Source organism: Ixodes scapularis, unplaced genomic scaffold (assembly GCF_016920785.2).
Source record: "Ixodes scapularis isolate PalLabHiFi unplaced genomic scaffold, ASM1692078v2 PGA_scaffold8__174_contigs__length_109621045, whole genome shotgun sequence".
NCBI classification, from domain to species: Eukaryota; Metazoa; Arthropoda; class Arachnida; order Ixodida; family Ixodidae; genus Ixodes; species Ixodes scapularis.
In genome coordinates this window covers 11494083-11517601 of record NW_024609883.1, presented here as the reverse complement: position 1 = coordinate 11517601, position 23519 = coordinate 11494083, and the positions used below count along the sequence as shown (strand labels likewise).

At 46.1% G+C, this 23519-nt stretch overlaps 1 protein-coding gene across 1 annotated transcript; it reads right to left on the bottom strand.

The window, feature by feature from the left end:
- Window positions 1-9760: 9760 nt before the first annotated feature.
- LOC115325662 lies at window positions 9761-21942 on the bottom strand. Its single transcript, XM_040207457.1, has 4 exons — window positions 21879-21942; window positions 16446-16534; window positions 14712-14831; window positions 9761-9853 (listed from the first exon to the last, which is right to left on the bottom strand). Exons 1-4 carry the CDS (start codon window positions 21940-21942, stop codon window positions 9761-9763), a joined length of 366 nt encoding a protein of 121 aa, XP_040063391.1.
- Between the last annotated feature and the right edge of the window lie 1577 nt (window positions 21943-23519).

Sequence of the window (23519 nt, the reverse complement as noted above, 5' to 3'; positions counted from 1 at the left end):
TTAGAAGGTGAAATAAAGGCGTCTGACATATCTGTATTAGCTTAACAATTCAAAAAAGATAAAAAGGGCAAAACTAGCTCGCCGTTATTTTACGGACGTCATCGACACATGTTACTTTCACAAGCGGCGTTTTCTCGGCCTTGCAAGCAAAAATGCTACCATTCTGTACCCAAGCGAACTTCCAGTTGCACTCCTTTTTTGCCACCGTCATTCCCAGTAATATATTTAGTGCGGGGCACAGATGCTCCTTTACATAAACAGAGCAACCAGACGTAATAGCGATGTCACTACAAGTGATGCGCCGTTTCTTGGCGCATGATGAAGGAGATTATCTCGTCTGTCTTTACGCATGGATTGAACGCCAATGTTCTTTGTCTCGCTGTTCGGAACAGGCACTCGGTGGCATGCTTCGATGTCTGTTTCAAGTATGGGCATGCCAATCACTGCTCCCAACTTTTCCACAATTTTAAGTATGTTCTCATTTTGCTTGTGCGGGATTCCTTTTATTTCAATATTTCGATTCCGGCTGTACTGTTCGCAGTTTACAAGTCGAGTTTCACATTCTTTGGTTTGTTGATGCAGCAGCTTACACTCCAATCGAAGCTCGATGTTATCTGCCTTAAGCTCCGTATTTTCCTTCATGACTGTACTTAGTTTATTCTTCATCTCTTCAAACGTTCTGTTAATAAAATCCATACTTGTTTTGACTTCCCTTAGCTCCCCTCGCAATTCCCTTTCAATCGAGGCTCTTAGTTCCCTATGTTCTTGTTTCATGTCTCGCTTGAGTTGCTCACATAGTCTTGCCATTTCCTTAGCCATTTGAGTTTGTTTATGTCTACGCAGCCACAGAATATTTCAAAAATACAAACATGCGTACACAGTATACAGGTGAAAGTAAAAGGCGCTGTGTTCGGCAGCAGAGAAAAAAAACATTACACGGAAGAAAGAAAACAACAATACCTCACCTGCAAAAGCAGATGACAAGATGAATTCAGTAGTTGCTGGACGAGTGTCTGCTGCCGTACTGGGACGGGTTGGGCTCCGCGTTCTTGTTTAATATACCTCGATGGTGGTAGACGCCCACTAGCGGCGATTCCTGGGTTTCTGACGTGGTGATGACTTGCACCGATGGCTTGCGTCCCTCAGGCTTGACCACGTGGCGATGACTTGGCGTGCCAATGAATGATGCGCAGCAAAAACGCGCCGATAGCTGACGCTGCAAAAGCAGATGACAAGATGTATTTAGTAGTTTCTGGACGAGTGTATGCTGCCGAACTGCGACGGGTTGGTCTCCGCGTTCTTTTTTATAGGCCTCGATGGTGGTAGACGGCCACTAGCGGCGATACCTGGATTTCTGACGTGGCGATGACTTGCACCGATGGCTTGCGTCCCTTAGGCTTGACCACGTGGCGATGACTTGGCGTGACAATGGATGACGAGCAGCAAAAACGGGCCGATGGCTGACGCTGCAAAAGCAGATGACAAGATGTACTTAGGAGTTGCTGGACGAGTGTCTGCTGCCGAACTGCGACGGGTTGGCCTCCGCGTTCCTGTTTTATAGGCCTCGATGGTGGTAGACGCCCACTAGCGGCGATTCCTGGGTTTCTGACGTGGTGATGACTTGCACCGATGGCTTGCGTCCCTCAGGCTTGACCACGTGGCGATGACTTGGCGTGCCAATGAATGATGCGCAGCAAAAACGGGCCGATAGCTGACGCTGCAAAAGCAGATGACAAGATGTACTTAGGAGTTGCTGGACGAGTGTCTGCTGCCGAACTGCGACGGGTTGGCCTCCGCGTTCCTGTTTTATAGGCCTCGATGGTGGTAGACGCCCACTAGCGGCGATTCCTGGGTTTCTGACGTGGTGATGACTTGCGCCAATGGCTTGCGTCCCTCAGGCTTGACCACGTGGCGATGACTTGGCGTGACAATGGATGACGAGCAGCAAAAACGGGCCGATGGCTGACGCTGCAAAAGCAGATGACAAGATGTACTTAGGAGTTGCTGGACGAGTGTCTGCTGCCGAACTGCGACGGGTTGGGCTCCGCGTTCTTGTTTAATAGGCCTCGATGGTGGTAGACGCCCACTAGCGGCGATTCCTGGGTTTCTGTCGTGGTGATGACTCTCACCGATGGCTTGCGTCCCTCAGGCTTCACCACGTGGCGATGACTTGGCGTGCCAATGAATGATGAGCAGCAAAAATGGGCCGATAGCTGACGCTGCAAAAGCAGATGACAAGATGTATTTGGTAGTTTCTGGACGAGTGTCTGCTGCCGAACTGCGACGGGTTGGTCTCCGCGTTCTTTTTTATAGGCCTCGATGGTGGTAGACGCCCACTAGCGGCGATACCTGGATTTCTGACGTGGCGATGACTTGCACCGATGGCTTGCGTCCCTTAGGCTTGACCACGTGGCGATGACTTGGCGTGACAATGGATGACGAGCAGCAAAAACGGGCCGATGGCTGACGCTGCAAAAGCAGATGACAAGATGTACTTAGGAGTTGCTGGACGGGTGTCTGCTGCCGAACTGCGACGGGTTGGGCTCCGCGTTCTTGTTTAATAGGCCTCGATGGTGGTAGATGCCCACTAGCGGCGATTCCTGGGTTTCTGTCGTGGTGATGACTCTCACCGATGGCTTGCGTCCCTCAGGCTTGACCACGTGGCGATGACTCGGCGTGCCAATGAATGATGAGCAGCAAAAACGGGCCGATAGCTGACGCTGCAGAAGCAGATGACAAGATGCATTTAGTAGTTGCTGGACGAGTGTCTGCTGCCGAACTGCGACGGGTTGGCCTCCCCGTTCCTGTTTTATAGGCCTCGATGGTGATAGACGCCCACTAGCGGCGATTCCTGGATCTCTGACGTGGTGATGACTTGCACCGATGGCTTGCGTCCCTCAGGCTTGACCACGTGGCGATGACTTGGCGTGCCAATGAATAATGAGCAGCAAAAACGGGCCGATAGCTGACGCTGCAAAAGCAGATGACAAGATGCATTTAGTAGTTGCTGGACGAGTGTCTGCTGCCGAACTGCGACGGGTTGGCCTCCGCGTTCCTGTTTTATAGGCCTCGATGGTGATAGACGCCCACAAGCGGCGATTCCTGGATTTCTGACGTGGTGATGACTTGCACCGATGGCTTGCGTCCCTCAGGCTTGACCACGTGGCGATGACTCGGCGTGCCAATGAATGATGAGCAGCAAAAACGGGCCGATAGCTGACGCTGCAAAAGCAGATGACAAGATGCATTTAGTAGTTGCTGGACGAGTGTCTGCTGCCGAACTGCGACGGGTTGGCCTCCGCGTTCCTGTTTTATAGGCCTCTATGGTGATAGACGCCCACTAGCGGCGATTCCTGGATTTCTGACGTGGTGATGACTTGCACCGATGGCTTGCGTCCCTCAGGCTTGACCACGTGGCGATTACTTGGCGTGCCAATGAATGATGAGCAGCAAAAACGGGCCGATAGCTGACGCAGCAAAAGCAGATGACAAGATGTATTTAGTAGTTGCTGGACGAGTGTCTGCTGCCGAACTGCGACGGGTTGGCCTCCGCGTTCCTGTTTTATAGGCCTCGATGGTGGTAGACGCCCACTAGCGACGATTCCTGGGTTTCTGACGTGGTGATGACTTGCACCGATGGCTTGCGTCCCTCAGGCTTGACCACGTGGCGATGACTCGGCGTGCCAATGAATGATGAGCAGCAAAAACGGGCCGATAGCTGACGCTGCAAAAGCAGATGACAAGATGCATTTAGTAGTTGCTGGACGAGTGTCTGCTGCCGTACTGCGACGGGTTGGCCTCCGCGTTCCTGTTTTATAGGCCTCGATGGTGATAGACGCCCACTAGCGGCGATTCCTGGATTTCTGACGTGGTGATGACTTGCACCGATGGCTTGCGTCCCTCAGGCTTGACCACGTGGCGATTACTTGGCGTGCCAAGGAATAATGAGCAGCAAAAACGGGCCGATAGCTGACGCTGCAAAAGCAGATGACAAGATGTATTTAGTAGTTGCTGGACGAGTGTATGCTGCCGAACTGCGACGGGTTGGCCTCCGCGTTCCTGTTTTATAGGCCTCGATGGTGATAGACGCCCACTAGCGGCGATTCCTGGGTTTCTGACGTGGTGATGACTTGCACCGATGGCTTGCGTCCCTCAGGCTTGACCACGTGGCGATTACTTGGCGTGCCAATGAATGATGAGCAGCAAAAACGGGCCGATAGCTGACGCTGCAAAAGCAGATGACAAGATGCATTTAGTAGTTGCTGGACGAGTGTCTGCTGCCGAACTGCGACGGGTTGGCCTCCGCGTTCCTGTTTTATAGGCCTCGATGGTGATAGACGCCCACTAGCGGCGATTCCTGGGTTTCTGACGTGGTGATGACTTGCACCGATGGCTTGCGTCCCTCAGGCTTGACCACGTGGCGATTACTTGGCGTGCCAATGAATGATGAGCAGCAAAAACGGGCCGATAGCTGACGCTGCAAAAGCACATGACAAGATGCATTTAGTAGTTGCTGGACGAGTGTCTGCTGCCGAACTGCGACGGGTTGGCCTCCGCGTTCCTGTTTTATAGGCCTCTATGGTGATAGACGCCCACTAGCGGCGATTCCTGGATTTCTGACGTGGGGATGACTTGCACCGATGGCTTGCGTCCCTCAGGCTTGACCACGTGGCGATTACTTGGCGTGCCAATGAATGATGAGCAGCAAAAACGGGCCGATAGCTGACGCTGCAAAAGCAGATGACAAGATGTATTTAGTAGTTGCTGGACGAGTGTCTGCTGCCGAACTGCGACGGGTTGGCCTCCGCGTTCCTGTTTTATAGGCCTCGATGGTGGTAGACGCCCACTAGCGGCGATTCCTGGGTTTCTGACGTGGTGATGACTTGCACCGATGGCTTGCGTCCCTCAGGCTTGACCACGTGGCGATGACTCGGCGTGCCAATAAATGATGAGCAGCAAAAACGGGCCGATAGCTGACGCTGCAAAAGCAGATGACAAGATGCATTTAGTAGTTGCTGGACGAGTGTCTGCTGCCGTACTGCGACGGGTTGGCCTCCGCGTTCCTGTTTTATAGGCCTCGATGGTGATAGACGCCCACTAGCGGCGATTCCTGGATTTCTGACGTGGTGATGACTTGCACCGATGGCTTGCGTCCCTCAGGCTTGACCACGTGGTGATTACTTGGCGTGCCAAGGAATAATGAGCAGCAAAAACGGGCCGATAGCTGACGCTGCAAAAGCAGATGACAAGATGTATTTAGTAGTTGCTGGACGAGTGTCTGCTGCCGAACTGCGACGGGTTGGCCTCCGCGTTCCTGTTTTATAGGCCTCGATGGTGATAGACGCCCACTAGCGGCGATTCCTGGGTTTCTGACGTGGTGATGACTTGCACCGATGGCTTGCGTCCCTCAGGCTTGACCACGTGGCGATTACTTGGCGTGCCAATGAATGATGAGCAGCAAAAACGGGCCGATAGCTGACGCTGCAAAAGCAGATGACAAGATGCATTTAGTAGTTGCTGGACGAGTGTCTGCTGCCGAACTGCGACGGGTTGGCCTCCGCGTTCCTGTTTTATAGGCCTCGATGGTGATAGACGCCCACTAGCGGCGATTCCTGGGTTTCTGACGTGGTGATGACTTGCACCGATGGCTTGCGTCCCTCAGGCTTGACCACGTGGCGATGACTTGGCGTGCCAATGAATGATGAGCAGCAAAAACGGGCCGATAGCTGACGCTGCAAAAGCAGATGACAAGATGCATTTAGTAGTTGCTGGACGAGTGTCTGCTGCCGAACTGCGACGGGTTGGCCTCCGCGTTCCTGTTTTATAGACCTCGATGGTGATAGACGCCCACTAGCGGCGATTCCTGGATTTCTGACGTGGTGATGACTTGCACCGATGGCTTGCGTCCCTCAGGCTTGACCACGTGGCGATGACTCGGCGTGCCAATGAATGATGAGCAGCAAAAACGGGCCGATAGCTGACGCTGCAAAAGCAGATGACAAGATGCATTTAGTAGTTGCTGGACGAGTGTCTGCTGCCGAACTGCGACGGGTTGGCCTCCGCGTTCCTGTTTTATAGGCCTCGATGGTGATAGACGCCCACTAACGGCGAGTCCTGGATTTCTGACGTGGTGATGACTTGCACCGATGGCTTGCGTCCCTCAGGCTTGACCACGTGGCGATTACTTGGCGTGCCAATGAATGATGAGCAGCAAAAACGGGCCGATAGCTGACGCTGCTAAAGCAGATGACAAGATGTATTTAGTAGTTGCTGGACGAGTGTCTGCTGCCGAACTGCGACGGGTTGGTCTCCGCGTTCCTGTTTTATAGGCCTCGATGGTGATAGACGCCCACTAGCGGCGATTCCTGGATTTCTGACGAGGCGATGACTTGCACCGATGGCTTGCGTCCCTCAGGCTTGACCACGTGGCGATGACTTGGCGTGCCAATGGATGACGAGCAGCAAAAACGGGCCGATAGCTGACGGTGCAAAAGCAGATGACAAGATGAATTTAGTAGTTGCTGGACGAGTGTCTGCTGCCGAACTGCGACGGTTTGCGCTCTGCGTTCTTTTTTTATAGGCCTCGATGGTGGTAGACGCCCACTAGCGGCGATTCCTGGGTTTCTGACGTGGCGACGACTTGCACCGATGGCTTGCGCCCCTTACGCTTGACCACGTGGCGATGGCCTGGCGTGCCAATGAATGATGAGCAGCAAAAACGGGCCGATAGCTGACGCTGCAAAAGCAGATTACAAGATGTATTTAGTAGTTGCTGGACGAGTTTCTGATGCTGAACTCGGGCCGTTCCCGTTCCCGACATCGAAGCATGGAAATTGGTGGATTATCGTCGCGACCGATTATCTTACACGATATTCCGAGACGAAAGCCCTGCCATCTGGAACAGCGGTAGAAGTCGCCAATATTTTTGTCGAGTCCATTCTCCTTCGACACGGCGCACCTGAAGGGCTGATCACAGCTCGCGGGTCATCCTTCATGGCACAGCTGACTCAAGAAGTTCTTCGGCTCAGTCATACCAGCCATCGACGAAAAACTGCTTATCATCCGCAGATCAACGGGCTAACGGAGCAGCTCAACAAGACGATCGCCGACATGATCTCCATGTACGTTGACGTAGAGCACAAAACATAGGACGAGGTGTTGCCGTACGTCACGTTTGCATACAACACAGCGGTGCAAGAACCCACGGGAATGACACCGTTCCAACTGGTACACGGCCGGACGGTTACCACAATGCTCGACGCCATGCTGCCTCACGTGCCGGCCGACGATGGCAACGACGATGCTCAACTGATCTCGCAACGCGCGGAAGAAACTCGGCAACTGGCAAGAATCAAGATTCATGACCAACAGCGAGTCGACGCACGCCGCTATAACCTTCGTCGCCGGGACGTCCACTTTCAACCCGGAGACCGAGTGTGGGTGTGGACACCGATCCGCCGTCGTGGTCTCAGCGAGAAACTACTGAAGCGCTACTTTGGACCCTACAAGGTGCTTCGTCGACTCGAGGATCTGAACTACGAGGTGATGCCCGCCCGAACACGGACTTCATCACGCCGCCCTCTACGACCAGAAGTCACCCACGTCGTGCGCATGAAGCCGTACTACGCTCGATAGGACTGTGGACCTTATGTTTTCCAAATGACTCTTTAGTTTACCGTTATTTATGTTTTCTTTTTTCTTTTTTTTTTTTTTTTTTTATTCTGCATCGGGGCGATGCACTTTTTAAAGGGGGCAGTAATGCCGTGCGCGCAGCTGGCGAAGTAGGCAGCGCGCGCGTGGCCTAACGGTTTTCGCGCCTGCATCCCACGCGAAAAGCCAGGGTTCGATTCCTGGGAGCAACGTGTATTTGTTTATTCCTGCAATTTATTGTTCTGGAAAATTCGCGAATCCTGCTGCTTGTTCGAGATCCAAATGTTCTACACGTCGAACTTTCTACGCCGATTATTCCAGAAGGCCACGCGTGTACACAAGGGGTTTCGCGTGGTGAGCCAAGGTCAGTTTCGCCCCAGTGTTCGACTCTGCTGTCACGCCGATTTCGACGCCCGCGACGCTCTGCTTTCTTCAATTCCCTTTCTATTTTTGGGCACTAGTTTGCCCCATTAAACCTTTAGTTTCTTCAGTTATTATCGCCTCATCACTTGTCATTCATGACAATATGACAGGTCCTTGGTCAATGTAGGACGCTTGTTTAGGGTGGCTCCGATTTACACCCAAAGCTGCGTAACCATGGAAGTGGCCGAAATTACCGATCACAAGGGAGCTGAAGGAAAACCGTTCCCACGATTCCTAGAGTGCGGGCCGGGGCGCTTGGGGAATTTAGCGAATGGTCTATTCGGTCCGATTACACATGCTTCGAGCAACGAAGCCAAATCCGGTTGACTCCATTGTTTCATGGTGACTCAGGTCGAGACAGTTATCAAATGACATCCCGTTCCGTCTCAACGTATGCTTGACGTTTTATGGCTGTTAAATGGGACGTTATTTCAACGTTTACGTAACGTTATCACAGACGTGCGCTCGACATTTAATGTCGTTAAATGGGGTGTTATGATGTCGTTAATATAACGCTCTCAATTGAGATCCCGTTCAGTTTAGACATATACTCGACGTTTTATGGTCGTTATATGGAACAATGTGTCAACGTTGATGTAACGCTATCATTTTACTTCCCGTCCAATTCAGATGTGCACTCGACGTTCTAAGGTCGTTCAGTGGGACGTTGTGACGACATAAAATCCACGCTTTTTTCCAGACATTAGCCTTTCCATATTACGTTGAAAGGACCTGACGTTCAGACTTTCGAAGTTCTTTCGACATGCGGTTCCTGACGTCATAGACGCTCTTTCGACGTCTTTTCAACGTGTCTGTGCAGTTTGGGAAGGGGCCAAGTGGCGCAGCCGGGACGAACGTCATTCCCTAGCTGTCTCGAGCTCTTCCTCCTCTTTTTCTGGCGCCGGCTGTTCACTACAGTTCAATATTGGCTGAAACATTGACTGAATCGAGGTCCAACATCGGTACCCGTCAATGTTCAACCGTGAGGTCTTGTTGCACTTCCGTGAAATGCAATGTTAGGTCAATAGGGTGCCAATATCCCTACCGAAAAATTTGGTATAACTTTTCGCTATCCGGATTTTGGAACCGGAAATTTATCTGGATTCTATCTGGACTCTAACTGGATTTTAGGTTTTTATAAATTATTCCTTTGTCTGCAATCTGAATTTCGGGTTTCCAAAAACAAATTTCCGGTTCCATAATCCGGATAGTGAAAAGTTATACCGGATTTTTCGCTAGGGATATCTGCCAATGATTGACCCATGTTGTCCCGACAGTAGTGTGATGCTTTGAATGTTAACCGATGTTGTGCACATATTGTCGATTCGGTCTCAATATTGGATTACGTTACCCAATGTTAATTCAATACTGTTGGAGCTAAGAGGAATTTGATCAACAGGCCCGTTTTCTTTATCTTTCTTTCCGTTTGTGGCATGCGGTGTCATTTTTGTGATGACACTCCAGGTCCCCGTTATTTTATTTGATCGAAATCACCGCCTGTAGTTCATCTATAATACACTTCAAAAGTTAACATATAACCATTTATTTCCATCATAAAAAGAAAAATAAGAACCTCAACCTTGCTGCCATGACATCAATCAGACCCGACAGTTTTATATGCAGCGTCGGGGGTGTCTGGATTAACCTCTGCCACCCGAGGCCGGAATGCTGCCCAGAAATCTCGACCCTACTGCCATTTGCTCAGCTTACTGAGTACATCAGGTGTGCAGCCATAGCATAATAGACGATCGTCGTTTTGACCAATTGTACGGACGCATTCCTGTGAAGAAGAAAAATACGTTTTATAAAAATTAGTGCACTTTTTTTCGGCCGCGTTTTCATAATTATTAAGGTTTTACACTGTACCCACCTCTCGTGAGTACATGCGACAGATGTTGCACAAGGTATTTTAAACTATTTAGAAAACTGCGAATTCATTCTATCACAGGCGATTGGGTCACATATTTCTATTTCGCATTAAAATTATGTTTCTCGCTAGGTGTAATTGCATACTCCACCCATTTTTTCTCGCTAGTTTTAACAAGACACAATGGTCGAATAAAAACGTTGAGTGGGACGAACGCAGACATAAACAATTATTTCAATAAGCGACAACATCTGCCGATATTCATCGGTATCCCCCTGGGGCAAGAGAAAAGGAAAAGAAGGTAAGAAGAAGTTAAGTTGGAGACACAAAAAAAAAGAAGAAAGGACAACACAGCGGAGGTGACAAAAAGGAAGAGGCTCGGGCGATAGGAAATTCTACTCTGCCGTCGAAAGCTAAAGTGAAGGCCTGGACACATTATGGGAAGGACTGCTTGATCTTCCAAGATGCAATCATTCCTCCTCCAAGCTTGCTGGTGTGTGTGCCTATGACTTCTGTTTTGTAGGAATGAGGGGGGGGGGGGGGGGGGGCGCAGTCAGGGCAGGTGCATGCATGGGCTACTGTGTGATGATACGATTCAGAGGAGACCTTTGAGACTTCCAGAAAGTGGCTCGTGAGATGAACATGCAAATATCTTCCTGTTAGGCCGATACACTGGCCACCGCAACGTGACCGAATCAAATAGGTCATTCTTGGCAGTTGAAGAATTGCCAACAAGAACTTTTTGTACTGTACATGCAGTACAAAAAGGAGCTTGATTGTTTCTTTTGTTTTTAGGTTGGGCAGTTAGAGGCTGCAATGAGTCGCTGGTGGGTTGTGCGGGCGAGATTTGAGGGAAATCCTGCGCGGGGGAGGCTGTTATGTTGACAGAGGAGGCACAACACTGCCCACCATTTAAAACTCCTTTCTGCCCGGTACGTGACGTGATGGGACATCGCGTGACGTGACACCACGTCGGTAGTTGGCATGGTGACGTCACGCGACACTATGACATTCACTTAAGGATATAGAGAGCGAAGCAAAGGGATCGGTAAAGGGACCAGATAACTCCACCTCTGAAGGTATTGAGCCAAGAATTTCTGCAAAGATGGCCGAAGAACGTGCGCTAACGGCATACATGTATAACTGAATGAATTTGCCCGAATAAAAAGTTAAAAATGAAAAACTTCCCTGCTATCGAAAGGCATCTGATTGGCGCAACAACCGACAGATGGCGACACGTGAGATCGCAGGCGGCTAGAGAGCCAGTGTTACAGAGAGCTTCTAACTGCTCGATCAAGCTCACGTGGTTTATGGGTCGCATTAGCAACACGAGCTGCCAGGAGGGACCGAAAGTGTTAAACGTCTGCTGACGTCTCCGCCTTCTCTCCTGCTTTCCCTTCGGCCACGCGAAAACTCAGACCATGCGCACTTGCGACCGATCCCCACAGAAGGCTTCAGCCACTAGATAGCAAATGCTAACCATGGTTTGAGATGGACCCTCTATTCAGACCAAGGCTCACTACAGGCGGCCATGACGAGCGCTTCCCTCGACCTCGACATTATAGCAGACGATGTTTATGAGCTAGAAGCGACTCGTTTTTGTTTGGTTTTTTTCGTGCATTTTCAGTACATTATTTTTTTTTTAATTAAAATATAAAAGTCGAAGGTGAAACGAGAACAAAACAGATTTGTTTTCTGGTCTTATTCGCTTCGACAATTATTTTCGGCTTATGTCGTCTGCTTTGCAGTCTCTTGTTTTCACCGCTTTTCTTTTCTTGTCTTTAACTTTTATCCGCGCTTCTTTGGAATGCAAGCCATCTTCGTGGTGCGCTTAGTTCCCAAGGAGCGAGTGAAAGTTGCCCTCTAATACGGGGGCTGTCAGAGGACCAAAGGCGTCCACCGACGTTTTCGGGAGCTGCTTTAGCGGCGACCTCCGTGCTGTCTTAAAGCTCTACGCTGGGTGAGGCGCCACAACGAGGAGGGAAACCTCCAAAACAAGCCACAAACAACAGTGCTGTCATCACCAAAGTTTACGCTGAAAATGCGGTACTCGGCGCCTTCCACGGCCGGCCCCCACCTGTCGACGCGGAGATTAATGCCGAGATTTAACAGCAGTTGCTTCACTCAGACGCCTTTGGTGAGCACACAGACACCGTAGGATACGGACCTCAAGTTTTTCATTTCTAACTTGCTACTCTGGACAGTTTGTGCGGTGAATCTTGTATAATCTTAATGGACGTTCTATTTGCCATTTCTGTGCCAATTTTTAGCTCGATGTGTTCAGAAACCGATCTATGTCGTGCCTTCAAACAGCCATCAATCCCTTCCACTCAACCTGTAGTTTGACACAACATTGTGACCTATAACGCCACGTGGTATTTCGACCTTGGGCGACATCATGACGTTACAAGAGCCCGTTGAAGACACGTGACATAGGGGCGTCACAGCGTCCTGTGAAGCGCTTCATGTGGTAACGTCACATCAGGTGCCATCATGAAGTAACACTAGGGCCCAGTTCCAAAATTCACTCGATCATACTCCAGGGTAAGGGTTTTGTACCCTTGTCGTTCTGAAACCTACCCGCGTCCAGCGTTTTTGAATTTGTGCTGTCACGTGACGCGATCCGCCGGAGTAACTCGAATCCATTAGGGTAAGATTTGGAACACAGCCCTAGTGTGGCATCAGATATAAGGTCACGTGGCACTGACGTTATTTGCTTACGTGACTTCATCTCATACCATAACGTAGCAATGTGGCGTCACATCAGGTGGCATCACTTGACACTAATATCAGGTGAAAATATATTGTAACATAGTCACTTAGCAGGACACCATGTTGTCGCGTGATATTACAGTGTTCCGCAACCTTGTGACGTCTTTAAGTAACAAGAAACAAGTTCCCATGCGCCCTTCAGTGGCATTGTTCCTCTGCCCGCAAAAGGTGCTTGAGTGCGAAAAGGCCCTATAATTGCGGTGCATTTCGCATGTATTTGGGAAGTGCTAACGACACAGCCTATTTTACGGTGTATGCCAAACTGACCTATTAATAAAACTGGATTAGTTAACTTCTTAGTGGATCGTTTTTTGGTAAATCCTTCAAAAAACGTGCAGTGCGTTTCAAGAAAACTCTCATTAAATAGTTTTCATTGAGGTAGCCCTATTCTGTGCCCAATTTATTAAAATTTTATGTAAAGGGAAAGGTTCACCGAAAGTCCCTCGTGACTACCCACGGGTGAACTGTGATGTCTGAGCCATTAGTCACGAGATATTTTTTTGCTATCTCGCGCTTTCTTAATAGATTGAAACAACTAGATACTCGTAGACTACTCCGATGGAAAACAAACTGTATGATATTTCTCAACACGGAATAGACGTTTTGTATGGGGGGATTCAATCACAAAATAATATGCGAAAAGTTATGTCATTAATTTTTTGTTAATTAAGCAGTTTTGAACATCGCGACAATACCCTGACTTGCTCAAAATGACTGTTAGCGATAATGCGTTAGTTCGACACGCTTAGAGCTCGACCTTGTCTTAAGTTTTGGCACAAGTTAGCTGAAACGCCTTGCACAAACACTTGCTGAAGTAGCAGTAGGGTATCAGGGCTGAGCAGAGATACTTCAGAAAGTATTCGGGATTACAAATACTGAGATACATGTATTTTAAGGCCCAAAATACATATAATGAGACACATTTGTTTTTTATGCAATGGGATATCTCTGAGATACTTCTGCAAACCCGGCGGAAAAGTATTCCGGAATAGAGATACAGATACTTATAAAAATGCGTTTGTACCCGAACGGAGCTAGGTGGGGTGAGTGTAGCTCGTGGCGAATACGAATAGTAATTTATGCTCGTACTTTCTTTCTGTGCAATTTTATGCTGTTGCCCTTACCTCGAAATCTTTCCTTAGCTTAATGCCGCTAAAGAAAACATGTTACCTTTGATGAACCACACAGTTAGAGAACGGTAAAGACAGCGTGCCAAGCATAACGAAAGGCGTAACGATTGTAACGAGATGCCTAAATCTGGCAAAGTATAGCGATACAAGCGATACACTGTTAATGTTTTTCACTACTGAGATACAAATACATTTTTTTAAGCTTATCTCGATACAGAGATAAGATACTTAAAAGTATCTCCCAGATATTATCGCGATACTGCCCAGCCCTGTAGAGTTTTATCAGAAGGGAAAGCAAAGGAAGTGATTTTTATAGTCGAAGCTCGAAATATTACCTTTGGTTTAGGAGAGGGGGCAGTGAAAAATTGTTGAAAGAGAGGGGTTTATTATGGAAGGATGCCCCAATAGTGTTTCGTCTTTGATGGTCCTGGAGCAGATGTTGGCGCCCAAGAAGCGGCCGGCCCCAGTGAGACCGGAGCCGCGAGCGAGATCGGGAGGTCGAGCGTGAGCTCTTCGTGGAGAGAGGAGCGAGTTGGTAGGCTTGCTTTTAGGAAGATCGCGGTGCGCTTTGCAAATACATGAGACGCACCTTGATATAAGCCGAACATATGACAGATGCCGCTGGCGTGCTAGGTGCGGTTGCTTGTGCACGCTTCCGAAAGATATCCGAAGAAGAGTAATAAAGCACAACATGAACACAAGAGAAAACTTGGCTCCTACTTTGCATACGAATATACAACATTGACTGCAGGTAGGCTTCACCCCCCTCATTGCCACATGCAATGGGCGTCCGTTCCAGCAAGTTCTTATCAATTATCCTTGGTAAGGGTAACCTGAAATTATTTTCGACTTAATAATAAATGTCTCACCACACTACCGTCCCTGTACGAATAGTTCTCGTCGCACGTTATTCCCGAAGGCAGTCGCCGTTCGATGTTACCAGGTTTGCATCGTGCTGAACAAGTGTGAAAGTTGAAAAAGAAAAATCCCTGAAAGGACAAAATAAAATGCGTTATAGAGCCGTTGCCAATTTATTTTGGGTCAAAATACAGCAGAAGTAGACAAAAAATTCATTGGGTACTCGTGACTTGTTCGTAACTTGCTGTACCTTGCAGATTAGAATAGCATGCATTTTAGAAAAAAACTTCCGTTTTATGCTGAATAATTGGTGCGGCGAAAACAATTTCGTTACCTCTTCTAGCAGTGCCTCTTAGACACTAGCAGCAAATCAAGGACAACGACATAGCGACGTTTCGAAAACGTTAGGCGCGCGGTACAGCACAAAATCGCCTCTATAAATTATAGTTTCGTGTTAATACAGCGAAACAATAAAATAGCTAACAATAGACTTACAACTAAATTGATGCAAGCTTTTCTATGTTAAAACGTAGGTATTCTTTGAATAAATTTGGGTATTTATAAAAGGAAAAACTCGACCTTTGCACTCTTTTCTTTTTGCAATATAACTATTTATGACACTTTTGGAGCTCGGTTGCGTCAATCGATTGTACGGTAACGCTCTTTATATTATTCCGGTGCAGGGAGCTCATATTTTTATAAACATCTAGAAAATATGTATAGTTTATTCTTTAAAGTTCATGAACTGCGGATTTAGATTCTGGCTTTGCGTTGTGTTTCCATATGTTTGATTCTTGTCATGATTTCTTCTTTCACTCGTGCATCCATCTTTAGCATTTAGTGCCACTTACACTCGAAGCTGATGTCCCTCAACGCTCAGCACTTTACTCCCTAGAATTCTAATGTACAGTCCAAACTAAAATAGATCGGTAAAAGCAGGCGATTTCAGGGCCAGCGAAAGGGTGGACTTTTACCATCCAGTGGTGCAAGCCTCCAAATAAAGCTCGTAACTGATATTTTTATAAAACATATTGGGCCGCAGATAGCCGCACGAGAACCATTTTTGTAGCAAAAGAGAGCCTTTGAAGCGACGCTAGTCTTCGTCAGGCGCTTGCCGACCCCACGTGACTCTACACGGTTTCTCATTTTGCATGCTCAGAGAGCAATATCTTACTTTCTATTCGCCTTTCTTTTTTTTTTTGGCAACAAGCTCAGTGGCGTTATTTATTCGGCAGCCCTGGCGCACTCCCAGTCCGAGTCATCTTTATGCATCATTGTTCCACCATAACGGTGAATTTTCTGCAAGAGTAACATGAAAGACCATTTTCTGAAAAAACAGCGCGTAGATTTAATCTCGCAAATACAGCGAAACCCGCCGTCTAGCTGGGAACTGGAAGTGTTTGAGGGCTATTTGTATACTAGCGCCACCACGCTGCAACTTACGCGAGAAAGAGTAAATTGGGTGTTTTACAGCCCTTGGTAGTTTTTTTATAGGCCGATCAATAAAATGCTGTGCCAAGCGAGGGTGATGCAAACGTTTGGCAGCATATTTTAATTGTTTTGCTCTTAAAGACTCTACCGAAGCCTGACAGAAATGTTTGAAAGTCTCGACCGCTCCCTTTCACCTGTATGCAGAACATTGGAGCAATGCTGATCAACATTCCGGCCGTTGATGCATTGTGCATACCTTTTTTAGGGCCGATTATAAGTGCTAACAATAAAGGATCTGCCGAAATTTTACTTACATCTTGACCATGGTTGCGACACACTCTATCACTCGCGTTAGCGATTGCCATGTAGCAATCATATTCATGCCCGGGTTTCAGAATCCATCCTGTAATAAAAGAACGCGAAAATGAAGTCGTTATCTTTCAAGCATGTTCCACAATTCCGTCCAGATGAAAATATCTGAATATATTTTGTACTTAAAGATGTGGCGAAAACATGAATGATAAGATTGCAATACGCGTTTTCTTATCGCCGTTCTTGCGCCTGCTGCTCGAGTGGTACGTTTCGCGCACGCGCAACTTCTCTTCTGTTTCTAATTGAAACCACGTTTATTATATTCACCTACTAAAAATTAAATATCTAAGTTTAAATAGTTATTTTACTAGTTTGTATAATCTTTCAATGTGTGACGCCCGCCAGTTTGTTCTCAAAATATTTCCTTTCCTAGAACACCCTACTTTTAGAAACTTTTAGAATTCTTCGCAGAAACACCAGGTGTGATACAAACAGCGATACACCCTGGAGCTACATCTATCCTAAATAATTATTATTTGATTAATGTATCTTTGTGGGTAAATACCTATAGTGTATAATTTTATTAAATGAACGTGGACAATTAGAATATGAACATGTGATCGCTCGACACTGCAATAGCAAGTACCAACAGTACCTACATTGCTTAGTAAAGAAGATAAAAAAGCAGATCACTCTCATTCAGGGGTTCTGGAACACGGAAAACAGTTATTATTCTAGAAAAATAATTAGAACAAAACTACTGACATCTTGCAAAAATTATAACAGGCTTTCAAAAATAAAAAAAAACTGTTGCGTTAAACGTGGCGCGAAAATATATTCTACCTTTATGGTTTACAACTTTCAAAAAGTCGTGTTTTTTAGATATTTCACAAATCTAATACAAACAAAGCGACTGAGAAAAAAGCTCCAAAACAGCAACAGGAAGGAAGCCGCGGTGGGTTGAAAAATATCACACTTCACTCAACATAAACCTTATATAGTAAGTTTGAAGATCATAATTAGTTTACTTTTCTGAAACCTTGTAAAGAAGCTTGCATTCAATACCTCCTGTAATTAAAGAAGAGGGGCCCATAACTTTAGAATTTTATACTTGTACTTAATTGTAAAGTATAATTAATAAAATATTCTGTGGAAACCACTTTAACTCATCTCGCAAGATCGTTCTCCTAAAGTTGTAGTTTATTCAAAAGGTGCGGGTTTATGGTAGAGTTCGGATGTAGAAATACTCAAGGTCTTCACTTGCATACAATAGGAAAAGTTCCCGACTAGTTACATATATCTGGTGTGAAAGTTACAGCCCTTGTTAAGGGTTAGAGATTAACGTTTGGCGTGGAACGCGGGAAAACAAGTATTAAAAAATTGTAGGGATCGATTTCTCAGCTGAACCTAAAGAAATATCCCATCAATCGACTTTTTTTCTCAGTTTCGATTTAAAACATACACAAGCTTCGACATCATTTACAAAAAAAAAAGTGCTCAAGGTTAGTCAGTCTTTAAAACAAATTACAGTCCCGTATCCTCGGAGACTAAAGTAGGCAGTCAAAACGAAGTAATCCGCTCATATTCTTTTGTACTGATGGGTGTCACACGTTATACATCGCGAACTCTGGTTTCCCAGTTAAAGGTTTCAAGAACGAAGTACAGATCTACCATCCTTTGAACATTCTTAGGCCTGTCTTGAGCTTTTTGCTTCGTGCAAAACTGAGCGGATTTTACGAAACCATGAAACGGTACCCAATACTAGATAACCGGAACTCAAAAACGCATCAGTAAAAGTGATTGCATCTATAAAGCGAAAAACATAACGAATGACAACCTTTAAAATGTCATTTGAGTTCCTCACTAGAACTTATTTTGTTCATATTCTCGCTTGTGCCTCCTTGAACATCTCGAGCCTTATTAATACATAAACTGCAAAAACACTACAATCAGAATTTCGTCGGATCATTCCTTCGTCAGTGCGTTGGGGTTACATCCCTCGGTGCGGAGGGGGCAGGGAATGCCAGCAAAACCGGTTTAGTTCCCTAATTGAAAAAAAAAAGTTCAAAATTCGAAAAGATTCAAATTAATACTCGTTCAAGCATATCGGTAACCGGATCAAACCTTCGTTTCGCGGTATAACGAAACTGCTCATAGGTTTGATTAAAACGCTCAACGGATTGGTCAAACTGCTCATCGGTTTAGTTCAACTGCTCATAGGTCTAATCAAACCGCTTTCCGGTTTCATCGAAGCGGCATGCAAACCAGTTCACACCGCACAAAGGTCTGGCGAATCGGTTTGAAAGTGCTGACCAGTTCGTAAGTCAATCCAGCACTGTTAACGTGTCACGTGACTAAGCGTCGTTGGGCTTTTCCCTAGAAGCATGCGTGAAACTCGCACGACTTGAATTGACTTTGATGGCTTGAATCGTCCCATGCCGACCTTCGTGGAGTGAAACAGAGTACGGTGTTTCCTTTATAGCATGTTATCGGGGTACTAAACACCTTGGCTGTCCCTGCATGTGTTTGTTTCCTTCTGGGTACTTTCGAGAGTTGCGGAAAGCGCTTGCAGCAAGCATTAAGCCCGCCGTAGGGGTTACCGTGATCTGATTTAGGGTGGCGGTTCTGCAGTCGTTCCACCCCCCACCCCCCCCCCCTGACCTACTCTACCCCATTTAGGCCTCCACACTTCAAACCCAAACCACGCTACTTCACTCCTTGGCAAATGGGTTCCTATTATTAAAGGTGTGCAATGAAGCCCAGATATGGTTTAATGAGTTGTTGATTTGAACGTGCTGTTAATTTTTGTTTATGCAATGTTATCACGTTAAAAATGATGGACATTTGCAGTGCATTTTCCTAAACGAGCTACTTTGCTGGATTTCTGTTGTAGAAACCGTCATAGGCTCGTTATTTGCGTGTGCTAAGCCTTACTAAAAGATGTTAGAGTTCGAACAGGTCGCAAACTGATCGGCCCGTTCGGGTCATATGGTAATACGGGATATGAGCATTCGCTAAGGCGGGTACCCGTTTCATACCGCCAATCGTTTGATACGTGCATTCGTTCTGTTCAGGTACCGGTTCAAAACGAACACCCACTTGATTGCCCCCTTTGGAACAGGCGATCCAGGTACTGTGGCGAACCCTTGATTAGTTCCAAATGAGTACAGTCTAAGATCGGACGGCCCCGCACACACAAACAACGACCATGTGTCACTTTCTTCAGCACAAATTTATTAGAGTACCTTACTTAGGACGATACACCGCATTAGTCTATTAATTAGAACTTGACAACCCTACATAAGCAAGTATGAACATAATGTTGAGATGAATAAGCAATAAATCTGTACATGCGCGACATTCCACAACTTTAATTATAGGAACCGGTTTGCCATGGCGAGTAGTGGCGTTGTCTCAGTGTGATTTGTGGAGTTCTAAATAAGATAAAGGGAGCCGGGCGAGGAGGCCGACAGCGGAAGCTCCATCCCGCAGGAAATGAACTGGAGTATCAACTAGGGTACTGCAGCTGTTTCTTCAGCTACCAAACCAAACTGAATTTTCTGATTACCCGGATTTTAGACCTCAGGGTATGCTATTCATTGTGTTGAAATTCAAAATAGCTATTAAGAAAACCGGAAATTAATATTATGGCGAAAACAACATTTAAATTTCCGCGTGTTTTCCAAGGGTGGGACATCACAAATGGTACAGAATTTCAGGCCACGCAGCTGGGCTTAAACCGAGAATGTCGAGTGTTTTTTCTTGCTTCTCAATGAATGAGCTTCCGAGGATTATTTTCCCACTAGTAAACGTCTTTTAATCAGCTGGGGACGTAGTTTACTGCACATAATTTATCGCTTCTTTCGTCACACTTCAATGTTGCCAGTAGCGGATCTTGGTTCGTGAAGCATGGTGAGATCAAAACTTGAAAATTCAAAATATTCGTGAATTTGTTTTGTTTTTTTATACAATATCTGTGGGACTGGTACAGTCGTTTCTATAGGCGTGTTCAGCCACTTTTGAAGCAAATAAGTTACCATAAAAAATCGTTAAACTACACCCCTAACCGCTACGCCATATTCGAATGTTAGCTGCACGAGCTGTGCGCAAATCTCGGAAGTAAGCACACGGACAAAACCAGATAGAGGGACACCGAGGCGCTTATTGTAGTGATAACAAATTGACTGACACAATATGCTCTGTTTCACCTTACAAAGGACCGCATCAGACGCTACAGCAATCGGAGCCAACCCAAAGCAGTGGGAGTGTCGCGCGTGAGCCTCGGGAAGGACAAAGCGACGCTTAGCCTCGTGATACAATTGGACAGCTGGATCAAATGATGTTGTAGCGTCCGCTGCGGTGTATCGGAAGGGGAAACGGAGTGTAGTTGCGACAAGCGTAAACAGAGCTTACCATGTACAACTTTCGCGAGAACCTGGTCGGAGGTGGTCGGCAGAGAGCATCGGTCACACTTTCGAACGGGTTCAAGTCCCAGCATTAAGTCCCTGACATCGGGCCATCCACCCCCATGGTGACGAAGCAGTGGTATATCCAAACTAATAGCCGGTTTGTTCAAACTGCTCACCCATTTGATCGAACTGCTCACTGGTCTGAACAAACTGGTGAGCAGTTTCAAACCGGTTCACTCCTCTCGGTGCGGTACCAACAGGTTCGCCTACCGCTACGCTCAAACAGGAAAGTGGTGTTATCAAGCGCGCAAACGATTTGACCAAACCATTGAGCAGTTTAACTAAACCTGTGAGTATTTTGATTACACCGATGACAGCTCAGATATGCTGCTAAGCGAAGGTCGAAACAGATACCTCTATGGTTGAACGGGTACCGGTATGAACCTGTTGAAATTTCAAACGGTTTTCTTCAGAAGGGGTGAAGCTATTTTAGACGGCACATATATAGTACTAAGAAGGAAGTTTCCTCAGAGGACAGAAGTTTTTTTTTTTTTTAAATATAATGCCGTATCGAACGGGCACCCGTATCGAATGTGTACCTGCATCAACGGGTGCCGTTATTAGACGGGTACCTGTGTCAAAAAGGTACTAGCATTAAACGGGTGCAACAATCTCATAATACCATATGGTCTGAATGGGTCGACCAGTTTGACACTTGTTCGAATTCCAAACTTTTTTTAGGAGGGTTACTATGGCAACATGAGCGAAACACTGCACAAAAATAGTTGTTCAAAGTCAAACAAATTTATAATTAGCCTGCATATGGTTACAGGAACTGAAAGAACGAGCAAATAGCTTGCGTCCCAATATTTAGAGGATGTGTTGTGACCAGATTCGATAATCATATACTTCCATCATATATAAATATTTTCAATCTACGATAGATCGTACTTATCTCTACATTCCTATCAATGTTTATAGACACCTATAGGACAGACAGCGTTTTGTACGCGATATTATATTTACCGTCGACGTCGACGTGCAGGGTGACCAGCGCAGCAAAGATTGCCAGAAACATTATTTTCATCATATTTTCAGGTTATCTTCTACCTAAAACAAGAACAAACAAGGAAACAAAGCATGACAGTTTGAACTTAAGAGGGACATACATATATTTGAATAGTAGTGTTGACGATTGGGCTAGTTGGTCCTTCATATTAGCGGAAAATAAACAGCGCAGGGACAAGGACAGAGTAGAAGGCGGTAGACACACACAGCGCTGTGTGTGTCTACCGCCTTCTACTCTGTGCTTGTCCTTGGGCTGTTTATTTTCCGCTAATAACTTTGTAATATTTCTTTGACGGACTCAAATAGATGGGAGAATAACTTAATGTCTCAATCACTCTTCTTAAAATAGAGTATGATATTGTATAAAATGACGAATTAAGATTAATTGAATATTTTGTCAAACTGTATAAATTCAATTTCTAATTGCGATTACAAGTTGTTTGCTTTTAATTAAAAAAATATTGATACATCTCTCGAAAATGGAAAGACAAAGTTCTGTGTAGAATTTGTCCCCCTACCCCGAGATATTTTTCATCGCATTCTTTTACGCGGACCCGCGACAACGACCCTACCTTACATTTGCCCACTCACGCTTCCTCCTCAAATTTACATGCCTTTCTCGCACAGGTGATAACGATAGGCAGAAAATAAAAAAAAAGCGGCGAGGTGAAATTTCAGTTAGGATTTGTTCTGTCTGAACGAATTCTAACTGACTTACCAATGTGGGCCAAGCTTTCAAACGTACAACGTCATTTTATTTATTTTTATTTTTAATAATGGACACGGTTGTGCCACTAGAATAATGGTGGCTTGAGACGCGTATTGTTAATTTTAACAAGCTATAAAATGAAAGTGAATTTGCTGAGCAATTATTTCCTATTTCTAGTGTATAAATGGGCAGAAAGACGAGCATTCAACGGGGGCTTCTTAGGTATGTAACGTATTAATTATAAAGCCTGGAGGAGTTTATAACGTCCACATAAATGAAATAGTAAGCTAGTAATTTTATTTCGTTTGGGAGTTCTGTCGGTCCCTCGTTATTCTTAATGAACATTCGTGAAAGTCAAACGAAAGTAAGTTCATAAATTTGAAGCAAGGCTAAGCTTTACTGATTTTGTTTTAGCCATAACAGCTACACCACTGCGCCTTGTGCAGCTTCGTTACGCGGCCAGGGGGTCATAGTATAAGGTGCTAATGTTCACGCTAAGTCAATCAATTACATAAATTGGATAATTTATCTTTTAAGTATTTAATGTTAACGTAGGGTTTTCGTTGCAGACTTGCTGAGCGTCATCGAGTACTACGCCATCCTTAAACTTTATAAAAACTTCAATCGCGTGGTACGCACGGTGGCACTGCTTGCTACCCGCTCCTGCACAGCCGCAAGGCTCTCGGGAGTAAAACGCGCCGACCTTCATTTTCCGCCTCATCCGCGTTTCCTTTCCGTCAGCTATGCGCCTGTTGAACCAATGTGAATTTCAGCGCACTACCGCGCTTCCCGCATGCTCAATATATTTCTTCAGTTTACCTGTTTGAGGTGTTTTGCTGACGGTCAGGAAGTTTCTACTTCGAAGCAAATTTTTATTTTTACGATATAAA